This window comes from Podarcis bocagei, assembly GCF_964188305.1.
Source record: "Podarcis bocagei genome assembly, chromosome: 3".
Taxonomy (NCBI): Eukaryota; Metazoa; Chordata; class Lepidosauria; order Squamata; family Lacertidae; genus Podarcis; species Podarcis bocagei.
Genome location: NC_138127.1, coordinates 79,284,398 through 79,306,794, shown reverse-complemented (window position 1 = coordinate 79,306,794; position 22,397 = coordinate 79,284,398). Strand labels below are relative to the sequence as shown.

Here is a 22,397-nt window from a genome sequence, read left to right as displayed (position 1 = left end):
AAATGATGACCCTGAAAAATCTCTCATTGCCAAAAGGAAAAGAAAACTCTGTACATTTAGAACACCTTTAAGCAGACATCTCTCCCCTCCTTCGCTTATTCTGTCTTGGCATATTACTTTAAATTCACATCCAAAAGGCAAACGTGTTGATCTTGGTACTGCTTTTTCAGCTTGGAGGTTCAACACAGTTACGGTAGTTAGTTATTTTGCATGTTGTTTGGGGAATAACCCTCAATTTTTGTTAGGTTTATGAAGGAATGAAAATATACCTCATGCCAAGATTTATTCTTACATTAACTTGGCTGCCAAGAGTGGGTAGCATTTAACAGGTGTATTAAGAGTAGATTTTAACAATATTTGGTCACAGTTCCTGGGGCTACTTGACATGCAGATTCCTGTATATTCATGTCTATAGCACTTCTCACCTCTCTTTTTATCTCCTGCTGTGTAAGTTGATTGACAGTTTAGTTGAAAGCTTGTGGTGGTAGTAGACAGAATAACAACAAGTGGGGGGACCTACTTCTCTATTGGTATTTGAATGGTCATAAAAAATTAAATAAAAATCTAGTTAAATTTGCTGGGCTTCCCTTAAGACAACCACTTTATATGCAATGTTTTCTCCAAAAGGCTGTATATACAAGTATATGCGGAAGATTCTATACACTAGAGTGTGCTGCCATGCATACCTGCTATTGAAAGCATCAAGGAAATGATTTAAAGTGTCTCTTGTAATGTGATAATAAACTAGAATATAATTTTATTCATATGCACTCCCACAGCAGGGGGTGAGGAGAACCCAACTGGGCTGCCAATAATAATAAATTATGAGCTTCTCGGTCTTGCATATGATTCAAAGTGCTGGGATGACACAAACTTCTGGCAGCAGAGCAGCCATGATGCTTCAGTAATTCACAGGTGAGTCCTGGCCTACTACAAAGGAACTGCAGGAATTTCAACAAGACTGGAGTGGGGAGGGGGAGGTTTGCTTTTCAAATCCATTCAGACTCAAGCTAAAATGCCAACTTTGACCCTATTTACAAGACTAGTTGTCCTTGGAAAAATTGGCCAATTCATTAAGAGCTTAACTACAGCCCTGCTGGATCATCCAGCCCTGCATCCAATTTTTTTCTGTAGCTAACCAGATGCCTCTGTGAAACACAAGAGCAGAATAAGATAGCAATAGCCACCCCAACTCTCATTTCTCATCAACTGCTATTCAGCAGCATGCTGCTTCTGAACCTGGGGAGCTCATACAGTCACTGTGACTAGCAGCTGTTGAAATACATCATCCATTACAGTCTCCAACATGTTCATAGGTGGATTAATTAACCTCTTCAGTCAATGGCTGAACCAAATCAAGGAAGAAGAAAACCACCCCAATGTATCCACAACTGGATTATCCCACACCGTGTAACACAGGGAAAGCTGCCGTGGCACCCTCCAGATGTTGTTGGACTTCCAGCTGGTCATGCTCAAGGGCTGATGGATGGGAGTTGTAGCCCAGCAACATCCGAAGGACACCATATTGCCCATCCCAAAGTAGCACAAGCCCAAATATCAGGTCACCACAGCAAATATGCTTGAAAACAAGGTCAACTCCCTATGATGTTCATCAGTCGTGAGCTAGAAGGCATGACTATGCTCTCCTGGGGCAAGGAATCTACCCATAGCTCTTGGAAATCACATAGCAAGACTCATTAGCTCACCTACCTGCTTGTGCCTTTACTGATCCTCCTTTAAGAGAGAGTGCACACAAATACCAGCAACAGCTATGGATGATCCTTCACACCCTAGATCAAAAACACAGTGAACCCCTGGGCCTCCTGCTCATGCACTCCTCCTTGTTTTTTCCTTTTGCGGCCAGAAGATGAGAGATAATCCACACTGGACTTCTAATGCAAACCAAAACAGAGCAGTGGAGGGTAATAGGTAGTTATTTTGCATCCACTTGCTCTCCTGTGTTGCCAGTTTCCCTATTGCTTACTGTACTTCCAGTTCCAGCTCACGTCTATCTTACCCCCAAGTCTTTTTGAACCATCAGTATTCACCTCCTTCTCCTTTCAGTGAACATTTTTTGTCCCATATACGGAGTATGGATCCAAGGTCCCCAGTGTTTTGGGGCCTAGGGGCACATTTGGAAACTGAAGGAACTGTTGTGGGCACCACAAAACACACATTTCACAGAATAATTAAAAAGTGTGATGTCCAGAACCCTCCAGCAAACAGGAAGAATACATATAGACACTGCAAATAAAACACAAAGAAGCAGAAATACTCTCCCCACAAAAATAGGGCATTTCCTCCAAATAACCACCCCTTGCAAAAAAACAAAAAACAAAAAAACCAACCCTCAGTTTAAACAATGGTAAAATTTTGGGAAGGGTGTTCACAGGCACCGCACTTGAGATGCCACCAGGAGACCATAATGGACTTCAGGTTCAAACATTTATGCAAGTTGCTTCAAGCCTAGCATAGAGAGGGGTGTCTCTCAATAGATTGCTTCCATTTCTCCTTTTGGAGTTTCTTTTTAGCCAGACCTTTCCCTACAATTAAGTGGCATTTGGCATACCTTTCCCTGTCCCCACATGCCCCATAAGCAGGTGTTTTTAGTCATCTGCAAAGAAGTTTCTTCCGTGGAATTACCTTATATAGTGCAACTGTGTAGACTTCACCCACATGCACATTTTGCCTACAATGATAAGCCATTCTTTTGCCTCCCTTGTCATTTGGTTCCCAGGTTGTTGTGGTTAAGGTTAATAAGCAAATTAGTCCCAATTATGCTGTTCATAAAGGGCACTTAGAATTTCAAGCTATGCTAGCAAAAAAACCCAAACCAAAACACCCCTAATTACTACATTATTTATTTGTCTTTTGGAGTGGGCTGAGTCTTTTCAGTTTTACATTGTGCACACAGGGTCTTAAAATATTGCAGCATTGTTTGTGTGATGTGATGCAGAGAAAAATGTCTGTCTCTTTCATAAGTACTTATGCTGCTTGAATACTAATTATTAGTGTTACGAGAATGTTTTATATTGGCATCTAACACATTGCTTCATACGCTGCATGCCAATAAGTAGACAAAATAGTGTGATCCTACTTCTTTATTCTGAGTTAATGCCTCATTTCATTAACTGGTGGATTTAGCTCCACTACAAACCCCAATCATCAAACTGTCAACATCAAGCTTCCATTTTGTCTGGAAGGGTAAGCTAGCACAGGACTAGTCACAATGGGTAGGGGAGCACAAGTACACATTGAATAGCCATGATGAATATAAAAGTGCAGTCCATGTAACCCTGGTCTCTCCAGTGCAAAAAGGAAACCGCCTGGTTCCCAGCAAAAAGGAAACCTGGGGGAGTGTCCCCCTCTACCCCATTCATTTTCAGAAAGATATTCCAACTCTGATCTCCCCTGCCTCCCTGTTTCCCTTTTTGTCTCTCCCAACTTTCCAAGTAGTTATCCATGACAATTTAAGCATGCTGATGATTTCGTTTTGTTCCCCTCCTTTACCCTGCTTTAGATTCCTGTGTGCCTATCACCTTCTTATGTCTTATTTGACATTATATTTCCCTTTCTTAGCTTTCTTATGCTGCTATTAGGGTGACTGTGACACAGTGGTAGACCATCAGCTCTGCACATCTCCACGTAGGGCTGGGAGAGGCCCTTGTCTGAAATCCCAAAGAGCCACTGCCAGTCAGTGCAGACAATACTGAGCTAGATAGGCCAGTATAAGGCAATTTCCTACGTTCTTATGTTCCCAGTATATTAACTCCTCTGTAGATTTAACCAAATTCTTCCCAGTTCTTTCTGACTAAGTTTTTATTTTTTGAACAAACCACACATAGGAGTACTCTAAACTCTGCCTTGTTGTCTCATTGTTCATGGCCCTTTGCAGAAGCATCAGTCCTCTGTCACAATACACTATGACTCTGTATTGAAGATCCTTACACATATTGTTTGGATTTACTGTATTAGTCAGTGTGGTGCAGTGGTTATTGTAGGGCCTGGAAGACCAGGGTTCAAATCCTCACTTAGTTAGGCCTGAAGCTCACTGGGTGACCTTGGACTAGTCGCTGCCTCTCAGCCTAACCTACATTTGTTGTGGGGATTAAATGAGCAGGAAAACCCTTATGCCACCTTTAGTTCCCTGAAGAAAAAGATGGGATATAAATGCATTATAGATGAGGACCTTAATTGTGCTCTCTCTTCTGAAGCCAGTGCACTTGCTGCAGGAGATGCAGGTGCTTTTTCTCAAACTAGCACTTCTGTTGCAGGAAAGTCGCATGATGCCAGCACCCAAACCACAATATAGTCTGGTGGCAGAAACCCACTCACTGCTTTCTTTGCAATTGTTAAATTTTAAGTGGACTGCAATTTTCCCACAAGTTAATTGGGTACCTTGGACAGTACCCATGAGAAGTAGCACAATCTCTCTTGCCCACCCCACCCCACCTTTCCATCTCCCATTATTTGGTATACTTTTTTAATGGCTTTAATATATAAATTAGCTTGAGTGCACAAACACTTGCCACAAGACTCATTAAACTGAAATAGCAAGCATCAGCAGAATTATCTCCTTTGCAGCAACTCCAGAGATATTTCAGGCCTTCTGGTTTCTTTATTAAATTTATATTATTATTATTTTATTATTATTATTAGGGAAACTCCACACCCCCTTCTGCAATGCAGGACATGTCTCCCACGAGCACAAGAACATCTTGTCAATTTCATTTCTCAGCTTTCCGTACACAGAACAGGTCAACTTGGCAAAGTTCCATAAACACAGGACTGCATTGCTGTGCATTGCCGCTGTGTTGTTAACTTTGCCATTGGTTATTTTTGTGATTTATTATTATTAGTATTATTAGTATTATTATGTAAAATTCGCTTGCTTTAATTGTGAGAATTTTTGCAATCCACCTTGGGACCATTTGGTGTACAATTAATAAAACATTTTTAAGAATTAGAGGCTTACTGAAGATTGCAAAAAGAAAAGAAAAGAGCAGCCTACTCAGAGTAGACATTGAAATTAATGGATATGACTAGCCTATGTACATTACTTTCAATGGGTCTACTCCTACCTTAGAAACAACCCTGTTTGAAGCTGGGGTACACTTTGAAGAGCTATCTCACACAACTAGTCCTTTACAAGTGCAACCCATTTCATATAAATCATTTCCCATAAAGAAAATTAATCTATTGGTTCAATTTAGTAGTATTTATACAGAACTCCAGAGATCAGAACTTGATTCAGTTAGTTGTTAGAGTTGGAGTTTGCAGGTGGTAGGCAAAACCTAATATTAATATGTCTGAATTTTCTCTCTGGTATGCAAGCTTAAATCGGTTTTCCTAATTATACATTTAAGTCACAGGAGCAAACCTGCATGTCTTTGCTGTGCTTAGATGGGAAAGGTTTATATACATGCCTATTTCTGGGGGGAAATATCCATGTAATGTGCCAAGTCATTCCATAAAAAATAAGACAATATGACATGGGTTTCAGGAGGCTGCTTCCTAACTCCTTGTCAAAAACACTAGTCGTGCTGTTAATGGACTTTGATGCACAATATATGTGTTGCAAGTCAGATAAGTCTTTAAAAGTACGAGGCTGCTCTTTGTCCCAGAATACCTCATGAAAGCGAAACTGTTCTGTCCTCCACTACAACAACCCAGTGGAAAAGTATGGATTCTATTTGCAAGGTGCTGCGGAGCTTATTGCACAAGTTAGCAATACGAACCAACCAGCTTCAGAAGCAGAACAAATTATCTGCATACCTACAAATTAAATGCATTCATTCATGCACTCTTTGAAGGGTAAATTCATATTAAAAATGAATATGAGCCTATTTGTAATTAATGTTGATGTGAATTCAAATATGCAACCCTCTCCCATAAAGCCTATTAGGATAACTGCAGCAGGTATAGGCATATCAATGAAAAATCCATGGGACCATGAACAGCATGAATTGAGCCTTTTGGCAAGGTATTAGAAAACAGTTTCCTTAGCCCTGTTTTATTATTAACTAAACTATTTCTATATCACCTTTCACTGCAGCAACAAGACAATGTACAGAAAAATAAAGGCTAATAATAATAGTAATAGTAATAATAATAATAATAATAATAGCCCCAGCAGCCATAGGTCAATGGAAAACAAACAGAAGCCAACTGGTATTGCTTGCTAGCAAATGGGTTTTCAGCAGGTACTGAAAAAGTCTAGAAACAGGGGGAGGTCCAAAAACAGGGGCCCCAGGCAAACAGGGATGCAAGTCAAGGACAGTGACGGAGCTTCATGCTCCGGCACTGGGGGCCAGAGAGCAGGCGGGGGCTGGTGCACATCTCGGGGGCATGGCACGCCGCCCGCAGGGGTGTGGTGTGTGTCCTGGGGGTGTGGCACACTGCCTGCAGGGGCGTGGTACCCATTACTTTTAAGGAATAGCTAACTCATGAGTCCCAAGGGGTCCTTCTTCCTCTGGCAAGCTTTCTGACTGACGAAGCCTGCATCTTTAGGTGCTTGTGCTCCTTAGGACTTAGTGGCCACTCTGTTTCCACCTTATATTCTGTATCTTGAGGTGGTTAGGTTACTGTGACCCTGAAGGCCCTGAATCCTTCTGCCCTACCTCATGGTCCTTTGATGAGGGATGCTGCATTGTGATGTTTGCTTTGAGAAGCTCTAGGTCAGGCATAGGCAAACTCGGCCCTCTGGATGTTTTGGCACTACAACTCCCATCATCCCTGACCACTGGTCCTGTTAGTTAGGGATGATGGGAGTTGTAGTCCCAAAACATCTGGAGGGCTGAGTTTGCCTATGCCTGCTCTAGGTCATCCTCTGAAAAGGATTACTCCAGTGGTGGCATGACAGGGAGAAAATGCTCTTAAAGTGCTTAACTTGGACTACATTATGCCTTAAGAAGCTGTTGCTACTAAGTTTTGCAATGTTCTTAACTGAGCATAGGTGGCAAAGTCCAATAAGGAACTTAAACATGAAAATCCAGAGTTTTATAAGCTCTATACTTTTCTTTTAGAAGTCCAAGTTTATATGTAACTTATTAACATATCCACCACCATCAAACTTCCCCAATAAAATGTGCTGTTTTATTATGAGTGTAGGTGTAGCTGTGAATCATTTATGGACAAATTAGGCAACAGGCTCTCTAAACACATTGAAAAGTAAGATAGCAGATAATTTCAGATTGGCAGGATTATTAGAAGAAATGGTCTGTGTAGTTTCTTCAGCGTTAAACTTTCCCACATCAGTTGGCAAGTTCCATCGTTCCAGTGTTTCATAGACAGAACAAAATACATTAACAGTTGCACCGAACAAAATATGTTACTCACCACAAACACAAATTAAAAGTCCGTTAATCTTTTTCCTATCAGAGGTAGGTAACAAGTTATATCACTTTCTTAATCCCCCATGTATTTAAGGGTTTTGTATTACACCCTTCACCAGTAGACCCTGGTTTACATCAAGAAAAATATATAATAGCCTACAACAAAATATAATAAAAATAATTATATTAAGTCCCAACACAGGGAAGAAAGACAGCAGCATTAAATTACTCTGAATCTATAAATTTTTCACCTCACCTCTCCTCCAAAAAGAAAATACTGAAAGAGGTATATCTTGACTCGTTTTCTACAACAGTGTAATGTCAGCAGAGAGTGAATTACAAAACACAGAGTCACCTTCAAAAAGGCCCTTCCCTGAGTCCCTACTACGCTATGTAGGTACTTCTCCAAGATCTCAAGGCGCAGGCAGGTCTGTGTGGTTGAAGGCATTCTCTCAGATACTTAGGAACCTGGTTATTCAGAGCTTTAAACACTTTGAATCTGGTCTGGTATGTAGGCTTATATACAGCACAATAAACAAAGTATATCAGCGGTGAACATAACACATCCATAAAATAGGATAAAAATGCTTAGTCAACATCTAGACAGGGATACACAATTGCTGATCGCTGAGCAATGCATCAGAAAAGGTCTGTGTAAACAGAGGAGTCTTAAGCAGGTGTTTGAAACAAAGTACTGTACTGGTGGTGCATGCTTAATATTAAAGGACAAAGAGTTCCACAAGCAAGGCACAGACACACCAACTGCCTCGTTTATTGCTGAAGCAAGGCAAACATCATGTGTTACCCTTAATAGTGTATCACTGGCGGAACATAAAGATCTGGAAAGAATGTACTGTATAACTTTCCTAGGTGCTATTCATTTAGATTGACTTATGGAAATAATTTTATTCTGCATCCTTTTCAGGTTTGCATTTTTGGGAGCAAAAATAATATGGAAGCGGAATTATTCTTTACAGAGTTACTGACAAGAAAAAGAAAACGTTTGCATGTTATATTGATTTGGGGTAAAACAGCAGAGCCTTGCTGTCAACAGAGCCTTCAGAGCAGGAAGATATAAAATAAAAGGAGTTTAGAAGTTAAATTCTGTCCTCAGGCAACCATTAATTGAATCCATTACAGAACCAAACATTAAAACAGCCAGGCACTTCATTATTACATGGAACAGTTTGCCATTGCTTACTTTATTCTCAGCATTTTAGAGTAGAGAGAGAGGTCAGCTTTCAACACAATTCGTACATTTTAAAAAATGAATCCTGTCTCTGCAGGAATAATATCTTGTGCAGATTGTATTTGTTTTATTGATATTTTATTTTGCTCTTTGGCAGAATATATATATATATATATATATATATATATATATATATATATATATATATATATATATATGGTGTCTTGCTGTTAAATGTCTGCTACAATTGTTTGTAAGGTTTGCATTGTATTGACTTCGTATTGAGTTAATTATGTACTTTTCTCCATCTATTCTATGGTGGCCTGTGGCTGACAGCAATAAAACTGAATTGAACTAGGCTTATTTCTATAAAAGCTCTGTTCTTCACATTTAGCTTTATTATGTACACTTTAATACCATTAGACCTAGAGAACACTTATATTAATACAGATGTTGGGGGGGGTGCAATGACCACAAGATTCAGTTCAGATCCCAATTCGGCACTTGAGAAAACAACCAACCTCAAGCTTTGCAGGGACTACCCAAATTTACTTCATTTATCTCTGTTTGTTACATAGTCACCATTGGAATTTTTAAAAAAAGATTTTTAACTTTTATTCCTTCTAAAATAACTTGATAAAATTGCACACTAGCCCCTCCAGAGTGGATAAAGCCTGCCAATTTACAAACATATAGGTCCAGGGACTTTTATTGTGGGTAACGTCAACCTTGTGTGTTCTTTTTTAAAAGGAAGTATTTATAACTATTTCATTTGGTGGCAGAATTAGATTAAAATTAGCAGGGAAATTCACTCATTCTCAGGGCATAAATCCCGACAAAGGTCAGAAGGATAGCTGCCATGTTTCACCTGCAAAGGCAGTCATTACAACCTGGGGGTAAGTTTTTTAAAAAATGAACTCCATTTCCCTTTTCTGGTTTGAATATTGCAAATATTGCACAGGAGAGATGCCCTGGGTAAGAAAGATTGCAGCCTCAACAAAACCAAAAGAAACAATGCAATCTGGCAGCAGTAATGATGCTTTCTTGTAATTAAGCAATGCCCACAGTGGGATGAAAATATGTAAAAACATCAGTGGTTACAAAGCTGTTTCAAATCTTGGCCATCTGGCACAGTACTTAACATCATGCCATAGTGCCTAGGTCAGGTAGCAGCCCCACCTACTGAAATCTGAGAAATGAGGAAAATATGGGAATTGCATGCACAAGCCTGCACTGCCAGGTTTTGTGGAAAGCCTTATCTGCAGAAAGAGCTGCCTCATTTGTCTGCCATTGGCTGGCCCACAGAAAACTGAGTGACATTATCACACATTTCACAGCACTTCAAAACATTAGTACATCCCTCTAGTTTTTATTTTCTATATGAGACACCCTTCACTTTTTTAAAAAAACTTCAGATTTTTTGTGTCCTTGGATCTCCTGCCAAAGTACCCATACAGCTTCCTGCGAACTCTCAGGCAGAGAGAGTTAAACAGAGTTAGCAGAGTTAAATGTGTATAAACCCATTGGTTTCAATGAGCTTAAATCCTATGTTGAATTGTGCCTGGATCATTCCCATGGAAATGCCTCTATTAAGCAGCTCCAACCTTGTAAACGTACACAGAAGCATAGCACAAAACATCTGACCACAGAAGCAAACTTAAGCTGAGTGCATACCGATGATGACCATCTTCATGGCCACCAAAAATCTTCAGACTCCAGTTAAAACCAAGAGGCATTACATACTATTTGAGTCCCAGCTTGGCACCTAACCTTGAAAGCCATCTCATTTTCAACCACCTCTACATGAGAAACCCAAGCAGTTATTTCACATACAGACTTCCCTTCAGTAAATGTGAGGGATTTGATGGCCACATCTGGACACAGCACTATTACATAAACCAAGGGTGTGGGCTCCCCAGATGTTGTTGGACACCAACTCCCATCAGCCCCAGCCAGCATGGTCAACAGTCAGGGACAACTGACGTTGCAGTCCAGCATTAACTGGAGAGCCTATTTGAACTGGTGGTAATAGTTTGCCTTGCTCCAAACACATCACAATCATAGAATATTAGGGAGAAACAAACAAACTGTAAGTGCTGGTTTGGAAATAATAACCAAAACCTTAAATCCTAACTAAAGAGTTTTCAAAGTTGATGGAATAAACACAGATTTGAAAGTTTCCAGTATTATCCCCAAATGGAACAGTACTCTTCTGAAAGCACTGCAAGGACTTTCTTCTGGTGCTGGCCCCAAAAGTTGAAAAGCATCTTACAGAAGACAAATTCCTCTTTAGAAAAGTAGGGGTGGGGAGGGGATTTGCAAAAATGACACATGCAAATTTGCTCTAACAGTGGCATTTAGCTCAACTAGTACTCTGGACAGCTACCGGTAATAGTTTCCTAGTAGGGTCACTGTGAAAAGCCAGTTGGGGTGATGGACTAAGATCTTCGCCTCATCTCACTGGCCCTTTCTGTCTCACTGCTACAACAATCCCTCACTGCCAGTCTTGACTCGGGGTTAGCCACTGGGTGTGGGGTTTCTGCCTGTATCGGATCAGCCTCCAAATGCTGATCCCAAATAGCTCTTGTTTTACCTCCGCCTGTTACTCTGAAGAGGGGGGTGCAAGACTCCCCAATATTTAAGGACTGATTTGTTCAGATCATTGTTTATATATGCCTGGCGTATCCCAGGGGGATTTCTAACCATGTGAGTGGATGCCTCATATCACTGTAGGAGGTTTTTAATTTTTTATCATCAGGGCCGAGAGGAAGTCTTTTCCCCACTGAGCATCTGTGTGCAGCCTTTCCTCGTGTACATTTGGGAGTGCAAGGGTGCTTGGACTTCCTCTGATTAATATCTCTTTTTCTTGGAAGGCGGAACACAGTGGTTCTCCCTTTAGCACGAAGTAGAGCATGAACAGATTGATGACTATGTGTTTTCCTGAAGAAGAACCTTCTGTGTTTGAGCCGGGTGGGAGAAGGTCCTTCCATGTATCTTGGGGGACGGAAACATCTTTAGAGGAAGAATCAGATTCTTCTGCTCTTTACAAGCAATCCTTATTTTCAGTACGTTTAGGTAGCAGTCATTTAAGAGGTCATTTCCCTGAGCATTTGCAATGAGGGGAAGGGGGGGTGGCCACTTTGCCTTCAAGATGGGATGGCTAGGTTTTCCCCTTTTTTTGAACCAGCTGGTTTGAGAAGCAGCCGGGCAAGACCGTGGGATGATTATTTTTCCCCTTTTAGCATTTGTGCATAGGAGATCAATAGTCGGAGGCTGTCTCCTCCTACGTGAAGGGGGAACCTGCCCGTCAGCAGCTTGCCAGCCTCGCTCGCTCCCTCCCTCCCGGTTCTGCCTGTCACATGAGTTCGCCGCTCACTCACCGCCTGTGATCTGCGCGGGGCCAAAGCACAGAGCCAGCTGGAACCACAGGACCACCAGGGAGAGTCTGGACTGCGAGCGCTGAAGCAGCGGGGGCGGTGGAGGTGGTGGGGGCGGCGGCGGTGGCTGCTGCTCCTGCCGCCGCCTCTTCTCTAGGAACGGATCCCCGCTGCTCGGGTTCATTCCATGATACATCTTTCATCCGCAAAGGGCATCGGGATTGCAACGGTCTGCAACGACAGGAACAGGCAGCTTTGCTTCAGCAGCACACGGGCAGTTCCCTCCGCACACCTTCCCGCCCCCTCCCGGAGGAGGCGCCCCTCACTCAACGGCACTTTCTGGCCCTCCGCCAGCAAAAAAGGAAAACCTATCCCACGCCGGGTCGCCCCCCGCGCGCTGCCCTTCCGTCGCGCGCTCCCTGGCGGCAGGGTGGCAGTGGTGCTTTTGCATGCAAGAACCGGCCTGCCCTCCCCAGGCTTCGCGCCGGGAGGCGGCCACCCCCTCCTACCAACGTCACCTTAGCCGAACCCAGAAAAAAAGCCCCGCTCCGGCGGCGGGAACTCCCGTCCCCTCCATTCTCCCCTCACCCCGGTCCCTCGCCGGCGACGAATACGCCGTTCCTCGGCCCCGCGGCTCCATTCCTTTCTAAAGTCCCGCCGCTGGGGGTCTTCCTCTGACTGACCGACCTGCCCGCCCCTTCTCAGGAGCTCCCGGTCACTTTGGGAGGCGCGCGCCGGAGTCCCCGCGCGGTTTTTGGCAAGGTGCCGAAAGGGAGAGAGAGCTGCGAAGTTCTTTCACCTCCTCGGGTCTCTCACCTTCCCCGACCGCCGCAACCCTCCCTCGGTGGCCACCAGCCCCTCTCGGCTTTCCCGCCTCCTCCTCCCCGTCCGCGGCGCAGTGCGCCCTTTCCTTACCTGAGAGCTGCCCGCCTGCATGAGGGAGCCTCTTTGCTGCCTTCCCCCCTAGCCAAGCTCTACCGCTGCAGGGCACGCGACCCTTCGCCGCCGCCGCTGCCGCCGCCTCCGAGTCCGCACTCCCCTCAGTTGCTAGCGGAGAAGGAGGAGGAGGACGGAGAGAGAGACACACGGCGCGCGCCGCTGCTCGCGCTCATCCTACCTGTCTGCAGGGGAGGAGGAGGAGGGGAGAGAGGGAGAAGGAGGCAAGAGCAGAGAAACACCCGCGAGGCGCCGGCTGCCGCAGCTGCTGCCAATGAGGAGGCTGAGCGTGCACCTGCTTTAGTGCACGAGCCGCCTGCCACGCTGCTGCTGCTGCTGCTGCTCCCGGGAGGGGGGCCCTCCGGCTGGCGCGCGGAGCGGGCGGCCCTCGCTGCGTTTTCCCGGTGACGAACGACGGGCGCCAGGAGCGCGAGCGGAGGAGGGCGAAAAGGAGGCGGCGACGGCAGCAGCAACAACTGTGGAAGCCATCCTCGGTACTACGGTGGCTCCCGAGGCTGTCGCCAAGCCTGCTCTGGGACTACTGCAAGAGCGGCGAGCATTTCGGAGAAGGAGGCGCCTGGGCTGCCGGGCTCCCCTCCCGCCCTTCAGGAAGGGGGAACGCGCCTTTGGAGCCGAAGCGCGAGGGGGGTACCTGGGGGGCGAGGGGCACGTTGGTCGCGATCCCTTATGGATCGCCACCGACAGTAAAGGGGCATGCAGCTAACTCCTATCTGGCAGCTCTCTTTTTTGCAGTGGCGGCCATTTTCCAAAACTGACACCCGGAGAGGTGGAGAAGGAAGCCGAAGGAGGCGGTTGGCATTTAATAACTTGCTTTAACATTGTAAACTGGATGCGATTTCGCCTCCATTTTCAATTTGCAGGAGGGGGCCGCTGGGGGCGCTGTTTGCAACCTTTGCTTCGGCATACTGTATCTAGGCTCGCGCGCCCGCGGTTGGAAGTTCAGAGATTTTGGCCTGTGATCGGCTGCTACGTCTAAGAAAAACCCCACCACCCATAAATATTGTTGAACATAATAAAAACGCTGGTTTGGCACCGTGGAAACAAAGTGCAATTTCATAAACGAAACCAGCTCCATTTGCAAACTCACAAGCCCCATCCCTTGACCCCCAAAAGTGTTCGCCAAGCCACGGGCCTTGTATAGTTAATTAACACAAGGACTGGTTTAGGGACTGAATCTCCCAGATGTGGCAGGTGGCAGATTAATTTGTCACTAGGAGGGTTTGTGGAAATTTGGCTCGACCATAGTGTTTTGGCTCCTGAGAACACATTGATATCAGGCCAGTACGCCTTGTGAGCAGCTTTAGTAATAAGATTTATTGCATGTTAATCATACCCTATTCATTCTGAAGTGCTTGGTTTCCAAGCTATGTTTATTAAGTTTGTTAATTGCTTTACAATTTTAGGTTTGTAATTAAAATGTGTGGTTTCAACGAGTAGGCAAATGTCATTCACAAATCAACATGGCATCCACAGCAAAGGAAATCAAGCACGTTGCTCATGTAACTGTAAGAGATTAGCCATGCAGTCATAATAGCATTGCAGTTATGTGGCCTGCACAGGCAATTTGTTAAAAGAAGCAAAACAAAACAAAAACTTCAAAGCTTGGTAAAATTAAAATTCAATTATCTGACTGAACGTTCCAGGCAGGAATCTCTCTAGACCCTACCTGGAAATGGCAGGGATTGAACCTGTGACCTGCTGTAAGTAAACTATGTGTTTCACCACTGAATTATGAGCTATTAACAGCTTTGTACCTGGCATCGCTCAGGGATTCTAAGAAACAAAAAAAGCAGTGCTATTTTGAAAGGTTTAGCCTGCCATCTTGATTCAAAATGGTGTTCAGTTGTATCCAAACTTAAAGGAAAACCTGCTCCTTGTTCTTGTGAACCATCATACAAAATTTGGTTACAATATCTTAAGAGGTGTCCAAGTGCATAACTAACAGGCAAATCACTTTCCAAAATATATACAGTGGTACCTCAGGTTACATACGCTTCAGGTTACAGACTCCCAGAAATATTGCTACAGGTTAAGAACTTTGCTTCAGGATGAGAACAGAAATCGTGCTCTGGCGGTGTGGTGCCAGCAGGAAGCCCCATAAGCTTAATTGGTGCTTCAGGTTAAGAACAGTTTCAGGTTAAGAACGGACCTCCAGAACGAATTAAGTACTTAACCCGAGGTACCACTGTAGTAGATGACCCATCTCCTGTTTTTAAGTCTCTCTCTCCAAAATGTACAGAGCTTGTTTCAAATGATTAAGTGTAAACAACATTATTACATATACACTGATTGTAGCCATTGCTAGTCTCAGGATCAGATCTCAGGGATGAGATGTGCTCCTGGTGTTTGAAAATGTCGTAAGAGAAGTAATCTGGAAAGTCATATTTACTGTGAGAGCTTGTTTGTCTTCCTAACTCTATTTGTGAACACAGCCAACACAATATAGTTTTTCCTACACATGCCCAACCAAGAATGTATGCGGTTTGTGTGCCACATGTTCTCACAGCTGTTGTGGGAAACACTGACCACAACTTCCAAAGACTTATTCCATGGAATGGGCATTTCATTTGTGCAGCATCCAGCTAAACTGTCCAGCTTAGATCAATATGCTCCCATAATAGATCAGTCACTGCCAAGCCACAGCAAGTCTGCCAAGTTGCAGAAGGATAATACAATTACCACTAGCAGCACCAGCTGTATCTCTCAAGTTGAAGGTGTCGATATTTCCTGAAATGTCAGCTGATACTCAATTACATTCTGGTGCGAACTCTTCAGACGTTGTGAAAAAGGGAACGTACAGTGAAGGGTGCAGCTGCAGCCCTCCAGATGCTGCAACTTCTATCGTTGGCCATGCTCTCTGGGGCTGACAAGAGTCCAACAGCAAGTGAAGGGTTAACCGTCCCCCCACAGCACTGTTAGACACACCACAGTAGGAGTGGGGAACATTTTTTAGCCTGAGGGCTGCATCCCCTTCAAGACAACCTTCTGGGGCCTACATTCCAGTAGTGGGCAAGGCCAGAAACAAAAACGAGCAGAGCATTGGATATAAATTTTACTTTTGTACAATAGGCTTGTTTATGTGCACACACACCTTTCTCTATCATCATCAAGATAAGCACAAGTCATTATTAGAGTTTAAGAACACATTCTAGCCAGGCAAATTAACGTTCAAGGAGGGTGTGAAGCAAGGCTGGTGAGAGGTGTAGCCCAGGGACAGAGGGTGTGACTATGGAGGTACTGTGGCCTGGGGATTTCCACAAGGTCCAGACAGAGTGGCCTGGAGGGACATCTTTGTCCCGTAGGCTTAAATTTCTGTTCTCATCCTGAAGCAAAGTTCTTAACCTGAGGTACTATTTCTGGGTTAACGGAGTCTGTAACCTGAAGCGTCTGTAACCCGAGGTACCACTGTACTGCACTATAGCATTACAAAAGTAAACAACTGCACTACATGTAGCTTGGACCAAAGAGATCCAAGCATGTGTGAGTACCCCACTCCCCAATAATGGAGTTCATAATTTCACAGAGAAACACAGTGACCCTGAGTAAGCACCTGGAACACCTGGAACCTTGCACTGCTCAGAGATTGGGGTGGCATGCAACCATATTCATTGAGAAAGGGGGGTTGGCTCAAACACATTCGTGCAGGGTGAACAAAATTCCAGCCTTAGCCTTTTTTTGCACCCCTCTGGCTCTTTTGCTCTGGAACTACAACCTCAAAATGAGACTCTGCTAGGAGAGTGCTATCAAAGATAGATGATCTGGGATTCTGCATGCCTGGTGCAAGCTGCAGGTTGCCTTTGAAGAAGGTTTTTCTGTATTTGTTCCATCTGTATCTCCTTCTAACTCCAAGTTGCTCAAAAATGTATTTCAGGTTCACCTGAGGGTAGCATGACAGTCTTTATTTTACTTTATTTTAAACTGCTTTACAGAGAGGATAGCTGAAAGCAGCAAGGGGGGAGTGAATGAATATCCATTTCCCTGCCACATTTCTTTTGCTTCCAGCTGACCCCAACCTAAATTGGGCTTCACGTATACATATTCTTAGCAGTATGATGTGGGGCTTTTTAATGGTAACTTGTGTTACAGCAACCACAAAGAAGTGCTGAAAGGCACAGGAGTATAACAACAATATATTAATGAGAAGAAGCTTACAATAAAGTAGACAAAATATCATTACAGTTGCAAAATGTACTTTTCAGTAAGGCTTACAAAGAACAGTATAGCACAAAATAATGATTACTGTACAGTGGTACCTCGGGTTACAGACGCTTCAGGTTACAAACTCCGCTAGCCCAGAAGTAGTACCTCAGGTTAAGAACTTTGCTTCAGGATGAGAACAGAAATTGTGCTCTGGTGGCGGCGTCAGCAGGTGGCCCCATTAGTTAAAGTGGTACCTCAGGTTAAGAACAGTTTCAGGTTAAAAACAGACCTCCAGGACGAATTAACCCGAGGTACCACTGTATTGATGAATGCTTTAAGCAGCTTGCGGGAGACGAGCTTCCGAATAAGGTCCTATTTTGAAAAATTTCCTCGGATGGTAACACCTCAGAAATGTTTCAAGGCCATGATTGCAGTTTCCACAACTGGGAAGACTCCAGGAATGTTTATCTCTCCAAACAAGTCAAACAGTTCCACCAGGATAATACCACTGCAAGGGATTCAAAATTGTAGGCAGTTGACTTGTGTTGTGGGACTTTTACCAGTTTCTAGAGTCAGATTCACTCAAATAGGTTAGGATAACAGAGTGGAACAAAATCCAAATGTGAGCATATAGAGAGATGAAGACAACCTTCTCCAACCAGGGAAGGAATTCAGCGCAATGGCCTGCTATGGCGATCATTCCATCAGGGCAAGTGTTTCAGCTTTTCAGGCAAAACAACCCCCTTTCTTCCCCCTTGTGCTGTTTGGGGGTTCCGACCCCCAAGCTAATTTCAGGAGCCATGGGGGACATAGAGGCAGATGGGAAGAGCAGCCCTGTTGTGAAAGCCAAAGTTCTTGTGCAGGGTTTCCACTGTCGGGATTCCTTAGCTGAATCCTGCCCCTGATATTCTGGACTATTTTTATGCAGTGTACTGTCCTCGTAAGCTGCCTTGCAGTCATGGGGAAAGCAGGGTACAAATGGATAAAAGAAATGAAGTTTTGCAGACAGTGCTTTTAGCAGTGTCATCTCCCTGGCTGAAGATAATGTTGCTTGTACAATGGATATGTATCCTGCCTTTTTTTTGCTTGTTGAATCAAAGGAATGAAATCAGGAAGGGGGATTCATTATCACTTACAGGCAAGAGCACAACCATAACAGATCTTCCAAGCACAAGTGTAAAATGAAGTTATTATAGTTTTACCAATTACTGCTAATTAAGCGTTATTAAAAAGGCTGCAGGCAGAGGAAGAACTCTGATTGACCCTGCGCATCCCTTTGGCTAATGTGACCTATATAAATTATTATTTGACTTTTAAAAGCTGGTTTCAAATATGTTGATGCCAAAATCAGCTTCGGGAAACCTTTTTTTTTTTTAAAAAAAAAAAAAGTATTCTGCAGACATTTGAAGCTGGCTCATACCAAGCCAACTGATATATCAAGCCTAGCACCATCAAAGATATCCTAGTTTGCTTTGACACTTGACCTTTCCTCTGGTTCACTCATTTTGCACAGAGCATCCAAACTACATTCCAGTGTTTTCTGTGGTCTCTTCTCATGCTTTTTGAACTGTCACGGTGTCCATTCCCATTCCTGCAGGGGTATGGATGATTTCAGGAGTGCAGGCAAATTTATGTGCCAGTTCTTGAAAGTTCTGGCTCATAGATGTGGTCAGTGTGCTTCCCTTCTGTTCTGTTCTATAGCATACGGTTTCAGAATGTACCTCTCATTCAAGTGTTTGGTTTAATCCTTCTTTACATTTCTATTCTACAATTCCTCCAAGGATATCAAGGGGCTATACAGAATTTTCTGCTCCATCCCACATGAGTTAGGTGAAGGTGAGGAAAGGTGACTGGCCCAAGATCACCCAGTCAGCATTGTGGATTCGTTCCTTGTGTCTCCCTGATCTAGCAGCTCCACCACACTCAAAACAACAAAAACAAAGCATAAGAACACAAAGCATAGCTTGCATGGCCTCCATCCACCAATTGTCTCTGTTGTCTACTTCTTCCCCATCAAAATTTAGACTGTACACTCCTTGAGACTTGTCTTTTTGCTCAGGTTACTATTTAAAGCATTATATACATACTGTAGATGTGCTATAAGAACACAAAAGAGCCTGCTGGCCCAGACCAAAAGACCATATTTTCTAGCACCCCCAAAGTGGCAAACCGGATGCTTCTGGAAAGAGCAAAAAATGAAACCTTACTTAGGTAAGTAAATGAAAATCTCTCTTTAGGCCCCTATTTCCTGCAGAAAATGTTCATAGTGCACTCAACAATGAAGCCTCATTTTTACCAATTTCAAGCAGTGCTCTACATTATATCTAAGAATAGTTGCCCAATTCTTTCCTCTTATATAGTCTCAGAGGAGGAAAAACAGATTCCTTGAGCAATAATTAAGCTCTTTGGTATTCTGTATTGATTTTTAACACCTATCTGAACAAGAAAGCCATGAGCAACATGTATGAGTTTATGATTAAAGTTTCTAGGGCAAGGCAGAAGTCATAGGGGATACTGTATTTCAGATGATATAAAATAGGATACGGTGCCTTTCACTTGCATGCTGCTTTTTCCTGCTCACACTTTCTGAAATTGGTTACTAAGTTCAGAGTGTTGAGAGAGAGAAATATTATGCAAAATTAATTTACCTTCAACCCCATCTGAACACATTGTTTTCCAAATAATATCATCTAAAATATCTCCCAATAAAATAATATATGGGACAGCAAAGGCTATGATAGATTCTTATAGAATAGTAATATATTGTAACCAGAATAGAAGTTCAGAAGGGGAAGTAAATGTATTTTTAGTATTTTCATTATGGTAATAGTTATTATTACTTCTTATCGGTAGAAGGCGATGTGAATTTAGGCTTCTTCGTTTTGCTGTCTGTATAATTTTCTTAAGTCAATAAAAAGGGGAGGTATATCATTTAAAATATCAAATCTTTAACTTTTCAGGTGAAAATATTTGTTATGTACTGAGCTTGGATCCTAGAACAATAGGCAGGTAGGAGCCTGGAATGCAACAACCTGATTGGCCTGCAGAAGCAGTCCAATCAGGCTCCAAGAGGGAAGCAGAAGCAGCCAATCACACGAGACCTATTGTATAAATAATGTATATAAAGCCAGTGGTTTGGGGGGGGGGAATTCATTCACTTATTTGCTGCAATAAAGAGCATGAAATCACTACACTTCATTATTATTATTATTAAATGTGATTTTTCTGGAAGATCTGTCCTGCATTTTTTTTTTAAGTGTCTGTGTTTGCAATTAAAATAACAATGCCCGCAATGTTTGGCCACCACGTTTCTTCACTTTTTTCAGCCCAACTTGTTTCCAATTATTGCTTTCCCCCCTCAATTCTTCATTCTCTCCAAAATTAAACTAAGGCATTATAGGCAATTCCTCAACCCAAACCATTGTTTCCCCATAACAATGGTCTCTCATGTCTCAAGAATTGCTTCTTGCTCGCTGACCAGTATGGGCCCATTTGTCACAATTGCCCGGTATATGATAGCTGCTGCCTGCTCTTGAAGGGTTAATCTTCATATTATCTGCACATAGTGAGTCTTTGCACTAAGCTTACTTCTGCATTTGTGGTTAAGCAGCTAGCTAGACCCACAGTTGCATGCTAAAAACAAACCAGACAGGCTGAGGGGCCATTTCCTGCCTTGCGCTTCCTGCTTCAGTAATGCAAGATAAGAAAAGACACGTACAAGGGGCTGCTTAGCCAGCAGAAAGGCACACGCACAGGGGTAAGAGGAGGGAGTGCTTAGCCAGCAGTGCTTAGCCAGCAATATAGATATGCCCTAAAAGGGAATAAGTTGAAAACTTGCCAGCTGATTGGGGAAGTTTGGGGGAAGTTTGGGAGGAGGGTGAATGCTTTCAGGTATAAGAATGCTTGCTGAACATAGTAAAGGGGCAGCCAGATTTCAGAAGCTATTCTGCTGGTTGTCTCTGTGCACAGATTGTAATAAACTCTTTTCTCCAAAGAAGAAAGCTTTCTTGGAACTTTTTGTTCTCTTCTCGGTTCTGGGCAAGCGGGTAAACGATTCACTGGTGCAGCAAGGCTTCATATTTTTGGTGCATTGGCTGGGAATCGCCCCACCCCAGAGGACCGAGGAGGGCCAGGCTCGACCTCAGGTGAACAGCTCAGATCGGCGTTCGCATTTCCAGTGCACACCCTGCCAGTTTGTAGGGGGAGATTGCCACACCGTCCTGGAGTGGAGACACCTGGTCGAGGGAGAAAAGAGGACGGCCGAAAGAGGAAATTCGCAGCGGAGAAAAAAAGGTAAGCCCAAAGGAAAGGGCTAGGGGCCCGAGGGAAAGGGCCAGAGGCCTGATCAGCCTCAACTGGCCGTGGCAATAGGGTGCCGCCAGGAAAGGAACTGGCCATGCATGGGGAAAGGGAATGGGGCAGAGGGAATTGAGTGTTTTGTTGGCATGTTGTGTGTCAGATACTCCGGTGAAAGAATTATTGAATGAGGGCCAGGGCTTAGTGTCCCCTTGGCCGAGCGATTGTAGGGTTGTGCATTTTCTGACAATCTGTAGCATGTGGAGTGTGAGAGAATTTTGAAACCCGGTTAGGAGCGGAGTATCTGAAAAATGGGGTCTGGAGCAAGCCAATGTATTCCTCTGGAATGTTTTTTAAATAACTGGAAAAGGCCATCAACCCCCTGTGGCAAAATATATTAAATGTCCACCCAGACCAGATCCCCTATATCTCTACATGGAAGACCAATGTAGAAAAGAATCTACCATGGCTAAAGTCTTGCTGTGACAGCAACACACAGAACAGGATTTGTACAGTGAAGCCTCTGGTGTTAGAAGACCCAGAAGATGAGGAGGGGGGAGTGATTAAGCCACCACCTTACATTCCACCGACAGCCCCTCCAACAAACCCCCCAGGCCAAAATCAAGAAGCACAGGGAGGCGCTGGTGTAGGGGGAGGAGGACCTGCGAAGGAGGATAGTGAGACGGAAGAAGAGGAAGATGACGAGGAGTTTACGAAGACACTAGATGATATGAATAAAGGAAAGAAAATGTGGACAGAAAAACAGAAAGAGAGACTAAAGGAGTTTGTAAAGCCATTTGAGGAAGAAGTAGATGTGTCCCCTCTCTTTCTTGAGGCGGCAAAGTGCAGCGAGAGGCAGTGGCAGAAGTGGCAGAAACAATGGACCAAGGCATGGGACTGGGCGGCCCTCCACAAGAAGGGACGAGAGGAAAGGGAGAAAAGGATAATGCCCCTTCGGAGGGTTTATGATCCGCCAGCCCCTGTCCCAGCTGGACAAGCGGAGGCACCACGGACCTACACGGTCCAGCATATACCCTTTTCAAGTGCAGATGTTTGTAATTGGAGAAATCAAAATCCTTCCTTTGAGGAGAACTCAGCGAAGAT

The 22,397-nt window shown here is 43.8% G+C and overlaps 1 protein-coding gene across 4 annotated transcripts in view; it reads right to left on the bottom strand.

The window, feature by feature from the left end:
* SUSD4 (sushi domain containing 4) overlaps positions 1–13,452 on the bottom strand; it is a 76,977-nt gene extending 63,525 nt beyond the window's left edge. The window contains exons 1-2 of one of the 4 annotated variants that reach the window (XM_081186441.1): positions 12,816–13,452; positions 11,904–12,131 (exon numbers count right to left, since the gene is read on the bottom strand). In XM_081186441.1, the coding sequence (XP_081042567.1) occupies positions 11,904–12,096 (193 nt within the window). In that variant the 5' untranslated portion in view covers positions 12,097–12,131; positions 12,816–13,452. Of the gene's footprint in view, positions 1–11,903; positions 12,132–12,488; positions 12,750–12,815 lie in introns of those variants that run through there. The other 3 variants (XM_081186443.1, XM_081186444.1, XM_081186442.1) reach the window with 3 other exon arrangements.
* Positions 13,453–22,397: the final 8,945 nt, after the last annotated feature.